A 9,229-nucleotide genomic window follows, 5' to 3' on the forward strand; every position below is an offset into this window, starting at 1 on the left:
TGGACCTTAGGGAAGGCTGAGCGAAGGAAGATCGATGCTTTTGAACTGTGGTGTTGGAGGAAAGTTCTGAGAGTGCCTTGGACTGCGAGAAGATCCAACCAGTCCATCCTCCAGGAAATAAAGCCCGACTGCTCACTGGAGGGAAAGATACTAGAGACAAAGTTGAAGTACTTTGACCACATCATGAGGAGACAGGAAAGCCTAGAGAAGACAATTATGCTGGGGAAAGTGGAAGGCAAAAGGAAGAGGAGCCGACCAAGGGCAAGATGGATGGATGGCATCCTTGAAGTGACTGGACTGACCTTGAGGGAGCTGGGGGTGGTAACGGCCGACAGGGAGCTCTGGCGTGGGCTGGTCCATGAGGTCACGAAGAGTCGGAGACGACTGAACGATTGAACAACAAATATTAGAAAGAATGAAAGTTGTGCTTCAGATAGGGTTTTCTTTTCTACTGAATTAGAATCAGAAGACAATTTATGTACAAAATGGAATTTTTCTAATAGTATAATAATAATGTGATACGGATGTTTGCATCCTGCTGTATGGCTTGAAAGCAAGCATTTAAATAAGCTCTACAAAGCCAATCAAAAGTTAGACATGTAAGATCTTGGGGTCTATCTATGTAGTAAATGACCTTCCCTTGCCAGAAGCATACTATTATACTTTTATATTATATTTTTTGGGTCACAGATTTCTTTTAAAGATTGGCAAACCAAAAAATACAAAAGACAATTCCATCAATAGACTGCTTTCAAAATGTTTTGCAAAGTCACAATTTATTGGGGGAAATTAGAAAATACAATGCAAAGAAAATATTAACAAAAACAGCATTATATGTTCTGAAAAAATCACTACTATAAAATACTTCCAATATTCCCAGAATAGCATGCTGTTCCGATATAAGGCAAAAGGTAAACACGCCGTTTAAAGCAAGACTGGGAAATCTGTGATCAGCAGATACTGGATGACAATTCCCTAATCATTGGTAATTTTGACCTGCTGAAAAAGCTATACAAAGATATGGATAAAGCTGCCTAAAAAGGCATGTAAGAGTGATGTAACTCTGGCAACAAAGCAAGCATCTTAGCTATAATCCTCAACATAAAGATCAAATAATTTTTGCTGGTGCCTCACAGAGGAAAGATGAAAGAAAAAATAAATTTAACATTAAGCTTCATCTTCCCTTGTGTTAAAAACAAAACATTCCACAAGCTACAACACAGTGAAAACTCATAAATGGAAAAATATCTTCCTCCAACTTCAGGCAGAAACAAGAGCAAAAGCCAAATTGGGGGGAAGTTTGGTAATACACTATATCAATGCACTATAATACTTGCATAGGAAGAGAAAGAAAGGACATACACCACTGGCGCAGACAATCTATATAAATATAAATATATTGTAAGTTTGTGATACCATCAGAACTCAAAAACCACTGGGGAAATTGACACCAAATTTGGACACAAGACACCTAACAACCCAATGTATGTCCTCCACTCAAAAAATTGATTTTGTCATTTGGGAATTGTCGTTCTGGGATTTATAGTTTACCTACAATCAAAGAGCATTCTGAACTCCACCAATGATGGAATTGAGCCAAACTTAGCACACAGGGCTCCCATGACCAACAGAAAAAAACTGGAAGGGTTTGGTGGACATTGACCTTGAGTTTGGGAATTGTAGTTCACCCACATCCAGAGAGCACTGTGGACTGGAACAATGATGGATCTGGACCAAACTTGGCACGAACATGCCATATGCTCAAATATGAACACAGATGGAGTTTAAGGGGAAAAGACCTTGACATTTGGGAGTTGTAGTTGCTGGGATTTATAGTTCACCTACAATCAAAAAGCATTCTGAACTCCACCATTGATGGAATTGAACCAAACATGGCATACAGGACTTCCATGACCAACAGAACACACTGGAAGGGTTTGGTGGGCATTGACCTTGAGTTTGGGAGTTGTAGTTCACCTACATCCAGAGAGCACTGTGGACTCAAACAATGATGGATCTGGACCAAACTTGGCATGAATATTCCATATGCCCAAATATGAACACAGATGGAGTTTAAGGGAAATAGACCTTGACATTTGGGAGTTGTAGTTGCTGGGATTTATAGTTCACTTATAATCAAAAAGCATTCTGAACCCCACCAACGATGGAATTGAACCAAACCTGGCACACAGAACTCCCATGACCAACAGAAAATACTGGAAGGGTTTGGTGGGCAGTGTCCTTTGGTTTTGGAGTTGGAGTTCACCTACCTCCAGAGATCACTGTGGACTCAAACAATGATGGATCTGGACCAAACTCTACACGAATACTCAATATGCCCAAATTTGAACACTGGTGGCATTTGGGGAAAATATAATCTTGACATTTGGGAGTTGTAGTTGCTGGGATTGATAGTTCACCTACAATCACAGAGCATTCTGAACCCCACCAACGATAGAATTGGGCCAAACCTCCCACACAGTACCGCATGTGGGCCACAGCAACACGTGGCAGGGGATGGCTAGTTCCCACATAAAATCAGCTTGGCCTTCAGGAATTTGTACCAATGTGGATCACTTAAAGGTTTACAGAATGAGAAGAATTCAGTGAGGCACAAATCAAGCTAGGATCCTCATAAAATCAATTTATTTTAATGAACCAGAAGCATACCTAAGTGACTTTGGATGACGCTCATTACGCCTATCACAGAGAATATATTATCTGTAGCTAATGTAGCAAAAATGATCCTATTCAATTTGACCTAAACTGACTCTGCACCCACAGGGCTTTCCAAATTAATCACCATTTTTGCTAATAAGGCTATTTTGTTCTGTGTTGTTTTAAAAAAGAAATCTTTAGCAATCAGGAATACTGTACCAAGTTATGTAAAATGCCTTACAATGGGACTCCCATACTTGGATGTTGGTGCTCTATATGCTATTTTTTCCTTTGTCCAAAGGTAACCAATATATCCCAAACCCCTTGAGCAAAGCTTGGCTACCGGTATTCTGAGCTAATGAACTAGGATTATTTTCACACTTGTTGCTTATCAATACATGACATATAAACTGAAACCAGATGGTATCTAGGTCATTAAATTAACTGACATGAACATTACTATCATGCCCAGAGGTGGCAATAGCCGGGATAATTGTGTGACAGAGCCTTAGAGATCTTGACACAGTCACTACTAATATCAATGTCTAGTTTTTCAGAACACCAGAATAATTAACTTTTTTGAATTGTAACTTATCAAAACTCTGACTAAAGCATTCAATATCCAACGCTGGAACAAAAGGGACCGATCATCGCCAGTTGCATAAAAAGATGGGACATTTTACACAGCAACACTAAAAAAAGATACGTAGTGAAATCAAAATTTCCCCCATCCACTTGGAGCTCCCGGTGGCGCAATGGGTTAAACTCTTGTGCTGGCAGGACTGCTGACTGATAGGTCAAAATCCCATTGGCTTTTTTTGCTGCCGCATGACATGTTGGCTCATGTTTAATTTTCTGTTCTCAAGGACTCCAAGATCTTTTTCACATGTACTGCTCTCGAGCCAGGAGTCCCCCATTCTGTATCTTTGCATTTCATTTTTCTGCCTAAGTGGAGTATCTTGCATTTGTCCATGTTGAACTTCATTTTGTTAGTTTTGGCCCATCTCTCTAATCTGTTCAGATCGTTTTGAATTCTGCTCCTGTCTTCTGGAGCATTGGCTATCCCTCCCAATTTGGTGTCATCTGCAAAGGATTATGCCTTCTAACCCTTCAAGTCATGAATACACATGGTGAACAGGACCGGGCCCTGTGGGACTCCACTCGTCACTTCTTTCCAGGATGAATAGGAAGCATTGGTTTCGTTCATTTAACCAATTACAGATCCACCTAACAGTAGTTTTGCCTAGCTCACATTTGAATAGTTTTTTTCCCAGAAGGTCATGGGGGACTTGTCGAAGGCCTTACTGAAATCCAGATACGCTACATCCATGACATTCCCTGCATATAACCAGCTTGTAACTCTATCAAACAAAGACGTCATATTAGTCTGGTATGATTTGTTTTTGATAAATCTGTGATGACTATTAGCTACGCCCTTCCTAGGGACATTAGATGTTAAAAAAAAAGTCAAAACCTGGCTGTTTGAGCAAGCGTTTGAAAAGGCAGTATAACAGACATAGGAGTATGGAAGAGAGTGAGAGTGCCTTGGACTGCGAGAAGATCCAACCAGTCCATCCTCCAGGAAATAAAGCCCGACTGCTCACTGGAGGGAAAGATACTAGAGACAAAGCTGAAGTACTTTGGCCACATCATGAGGAGACAGGAAAGCCTAGAGAAGACAATTATGCTGGGGAAAGTGGAAGGCAAAAGGAAGAGGGGCCGACCAAGGGCAAGATGGATGGATGGCATCCTTGAAGTGACTGGACTGACCTTGAGGGAGCTGGGGGTGGTAACGGCCGACAGGGAGCTCTGGCGTAGGCTGGTCCATGAGGTCACGAAGAGTCGGAGACGACTGAACGAATGAACAACAACACAACTCCCAAATGACAAAATCATTTTTTGAGTGAAGGACATACATTGGGTTGTTAGGTGTCTTGTGTCCAAATCTGGTGTCAATTCGTCCAGTGGTTTTTGAGTTCTGATAATCCCACAAACTAACATTACATTGGGTTGTTGTAGGTTTTTCCGGGCTATATGGCCATGTTCTAGAGGCATTTTCTCCTGACGTTTCGCCTGCATCTATGGCAAGCATCCTCAGAGGTAGTGAGGTAACATTACATTTTTATTTATATAGATTACTATTTGTAACTCAAAGTGTGACATCCCACATTGCACCACATTCTGTGGATACACAACAGCTCATTTCTCCAGTGTAGGGTTTCAAAGCCTTTCAGAAATCCAAAGAGCAGCGCTGGTTGGGCTCCAAGACCTCTCTGAAGGTACACGGCACCCAGAAACAAGCCCAGCAAGCCGTGCATGGGAGCCGAGGAGGTTGCTTCCTCCAGGGAAGCCTCCAGGCCTTTCAGGGGGCACCATTTACCTGATTCGGAGGCGTCGGCGCTGCTGCTGCCGCTTCGAGAGAGGAGCCCCAGCGCCACGAGCCACCCCGCGAACCACATCTCGGCGGAAGGAGGGCTCTGGCGCGTGGGCTCTAACCCGGAGAAGGAGAGGCGCGAGGCCTCATTTCATGGCCGCGCGCAGCCTACGACAAGGCCGCCACTACCACAACCCCTCCTGCGCGCGCCTCCCTTTCACAAAGGGCGCGCCGCCCTTCCGGGGCTTAACCCGCTCCTCGCCGCTGAAGTTCTGCATCTCGAGGAACCTCAAAGGCCTTTCAGCGCCTCACTGCCTCGCCGAACGCCTGCCTCTCCCGTTTTCTTCCTTCTTTCTCTCTCTTCCTCCTTCTCCCTTCCTCTCTACTCCTTTCAGACTGTATGGCCATGTTCCAGAAGCATTGTCTCCTGATGTTTCACCCACATCTATGACACGCATCCTCAGAAGTTGTGAAGTCTGTTGGGAACGAGAAAAGTGGGGTCTATATATATCTATGGGAGAAAGAACTCTTGTCTGTTGGAGGCAAGGGTGACTGTTGCAATTGGCCAACTTGATTAGAATCAAATTAGTGAAAGGACCAAGGCAGAGACATCTCCAGCTCATCCCCTGTTTGGGTATCAGCCAGCACGCCATCGACTTAAATCTAGACATAGTTTTCTAAGATCTACAGAGACACTCGCTGGAACACCTCAGCAAGCAAGAGTCCAAAAGTGGCAGGATCAAACCCAGCACCTCAACCAATGGCTGATACCAAATGAGAGACTCCCTCCTGGGCACACAGAGGACTGGGCGACCTGGAAGGCACTGAACAGACTGCGCTCTGGCACCACAAGATGCAGAGCCAACCTTCAGAAATGGGGCTACAAAGTAGAATCCTCGACATGCGAGTGTGAAAAAGAACAAACCACTGACCACCTGCAGCAATGCAACCTGAGCCCTGCCACATGCACAATGGAGGACCTTCTTGCAGCAACACCGGAAGCACTCCAAGTAGCCAGATACTGGTCAAAGGACATTTAACCAGCTACCAAACTCACAAGTTGTGTATTTTTCTGTTTGTTTGCTTTGTTCTGTTAGACTGGTTGTTCTGACATGACAAATAAATAAATAAATAATTAGAATCATAGAATCAAAGAGTTGGAAGAGACCTCATGGGCCATCCAGTCCAACCCCCTGCCAAGAAGCAGGAATATTGCATTCAAATCACCCCTGACAGATGGTCATCCAGCCTCTGTTTAATAGCTTCCAAAGAAGGAGCCTCCACCACACTCAGAGAGTTCCACTGCTGAACAGCTCTCACAGTCAAGAAGTTCTTCCTCATGTTCAGATGGATCTCCTCTCTTGTAGTTTGAAGCCATTGTTTCGTGTCCTAGTCTCCAGGGAAGCAGAAATCAAGCTTGCTCCCTCCTCCCTATGGCTTCCTCTCACATATTTATACATGGCTATCATATCTCCTCTCAGCCTTCTCTTCTTCAGGCCAAACATGCCCAGCTCCTTAAGCCACTCCTCATAGGGCTTGTTCTCCAGACCCTTGATCATTTTAGTCGCCCTCCTCTGGACACATTCCAGCTGGTCAATATCTCTCTTGAATTGTGGTGCCCAGAATTGGACACAATATTCCAGATGTGGTCTAACCAAAGCAGAATAGAGGGGTAGCATTACTTCCTTAGATCTAGACACTATGCTCCTATTGATGCAGGCCAAAATCCCATTGGCTTTTTTTGCCGCCACATCACATTTTTGGCTCATGTTTAATTTGTTGTCCACGAGGACCCTAAGATCTTTTTCACACGTACTGCTCTCGAACCAGGGATTCTGTTTCTTTGCATTTCGTTTTTCCTGCCAAAGTGGAGTATCTTGCATTTGTCCCCGTTGAATTTCATTTTGTTAGTTTTGGCCCATCTCTCTAATCTGTCAAGATCGTTTTGAATCCTGCTCCTGTCCTCTGGAGTATTGACAATCCCTCCCAATTTGGTGTCGTCTGCAAACTTGATGATCCTGCCTTGTAACCCTTCATCTAAGTCATTAATAAAGATATTGAAGAGGACCGGGCCCAGGACAGAACCCTGCAGCACTGAGTAGCCTTGCAGCTTTAAGTAGCCTTGCAGCTTCAAAGCCTGGCTGATTGCTGCCTGGGGGCAGGGGCGGCTCAACCCATTACGCAAAGTAAGCATTTGCGGGCGGCGGCCAGGTTGTTAACTGGTGCTCCTTACAGGGAGAGGTCCACCCTCCTGTTCAAGGAACTCCATTGGCTGCCGTTCATATTCCGGTCCCAATTCAAGGTGCAGGTGCTTACCTACAAAGCCCTAAACCAGTGTTTCTCAACCTGGGGGTCGGGACCCCTGGGAGGGGTCGGGAGGGGGTGTCAGAGGGGTCCCCGAAGACCATCAGAATATACAATATTTTCTGTTGGTCATGGAGGTTCTGTGTGTGACGTTTGGCCCAATTTTATCATTGGTGGTGTTCAGAATGCTCTTTGATTGTAGGTGAACTATAAATCCCAGCAACTACAACTCTATAATGTCAAGGTCTGTTTTCCCCAAACTCCACCAGGGTTCACATTTGGGCATACTGAGTATTCTATTTTCCCCAAATTCCATCTGTGTTCACATTTGGGCATATGGAGTATTCATGCCAAGTTTGGTCCAGATCCATCATTGTTTGAGTCCACAGTGCTCTCTGGGTGTAGGTGAACTACAACTCCAAAATTCAAGATCATTGCCCACCAAACCCTTGTAGTATTTTCTGTTGGTCATGGGAGTTCTGTATGCCAAGATCGGTTCAATTCCATCGTTGGTGGAGTTCAGAATGCTCTTTGATTGTAGGTGAACTATAAATCCCAGCAACTACAACTCCCAAATGACAAAATCAATCCCCCCAACCTCACCAGGATTCAAATTTGGGCATATTGAGTATTTGTGTCAAATTTGGTCCAGTGAATGAAAGTGCATCCTGCATATCTGATATTTACATTACAATTCGTAAGAGTAGCAAAATTACAGTTATGAAGTAGCAACAAATATAATTTTATGGTTAGGGGTCACCACAACATGAGGAACTGTATTAAGGGGTCACGGCAGTAGGAAGGTTGAGAAAAACTGCCCTAAACGGTTTGGGAACTGCCTACCTGCGTGACCGCGTCTCCATATATGAACCCACACGATCTCTCCGATCATCTGGAGAGGCCCTGCTCACAATTCCACCTGCATCGCAAGCGCTATTGGTGGGGACGAGGGACAGGGCCTTCTCCGTGGTGGCCCCCTGACTCTGGCACTCTCTCCCGAAGGACATCAGACAAGCCCCAATGTTGGCAGTCTTTAGGAAGAGCTTGAAGACATAGCTGTTCCAGTGTGCCTTTCCAGAATAGGAAACTCCTAGCACTTTACTAGAGATTTAAGATTGTCTGCACATCGCACCTATCTCCAAAAAACTATCCATTTCACCTGTCATGCCCAGCATTATTTAAATTTTTAATCATTACATTTGGCCCGGCCTTAGTTTTTGCATCTATGGCAAGCATCCTCAGAGGTGAGGTCTGTTGGAACTAGGCAAAACAGAGAGGAAGCAGGCAGGGACATCTAATTACCTCTCAGCAAAAGTTTGTCCCAGGCACAGTCAGGCCATTGTATGTTAATCAAGGTGGTCAGTTGAAACATTCACACCTAGCTCCAGCAGACAAGAGTCCTTTGTCTCACCCTGGTCATTCCACAGATATATAAACCCTTTTGCCTAGTTCCAACAGACCTCACAACTTCTGAGGATGCTTGCCAAAGATGCAGGCGAAACATCAGGAGAGAATGCCTCTAGACCATGGCCATATAGCCCGAAAAAAACTACAACAACCCAAAGGTTTGTATATATCAGCAATCCAATGTTACACTATCTCAGCCCAAAATGTAGACAATTTGGGCTTTGGGGTATAGCAATTTGGATAAGAGATGCTCAGCTCAAACTGATCAGCTATTTATTTATCGTGTCATCAGCAACCATTGTATTACAATTCTAACAGAGCAAAACAAACACACAGATTAAAAAGAAAAAGGAAAAAAAACACACAGATTTTGCAAATTTGGTATTTGGTTAAATGTCCTTTGACGAGTATCTGGCCACTTGGAGTGCCTCTGGTGTTGCCGCAAGAAGGTCCTCTATTGTGCATGTGGCAGGGCTCAGGGTGCAT

The 9,229-nt window shown here is 44.2% G+C and overlaps 1 protein-coding gene across 1 annotated transcript in view; it reads right to left on the minus strand.

The window, feature by feature from the left end:
* TM7SF3 (transmembrane 7 superfamily member 3) overlaps nucleotides 1-5,250 on the minus strand; it is a 47,041-nt gene extending 41,791 nt beyond the window's left edge. The window contains exon 1 of the mRNA XM_060778240.2: nucleotides 5,039-5,250. Coding sequence (XP_060634223.2) covers nucleotides 5,039-5,117 — 79 coding nt within the window. The 5' untranslated portion in view covers nucleotides 5,118-5,250. The remainder of the gene's footprint in view (nucleotides 1-5,038) is intronic.
* Nucleotides 5,251-9,229: the final 3,979 nt, after the last annotated feature.

This window comes from Anolis sagrei, chromosome 5 (assembly GCF_037176765.1).
Source record: "Anolis sagrei isolate rAnoSag1 chromosome 5, rAnoSag1.mat, whole genome shotgun sequence".
In the NCBI taxonomy this organism is placed as follows: Eukaryota; Metazoa; Chordata; class Lepidosauria; order Squamata; family Dactyloidae; genus Anolis; species Anolis sagrei.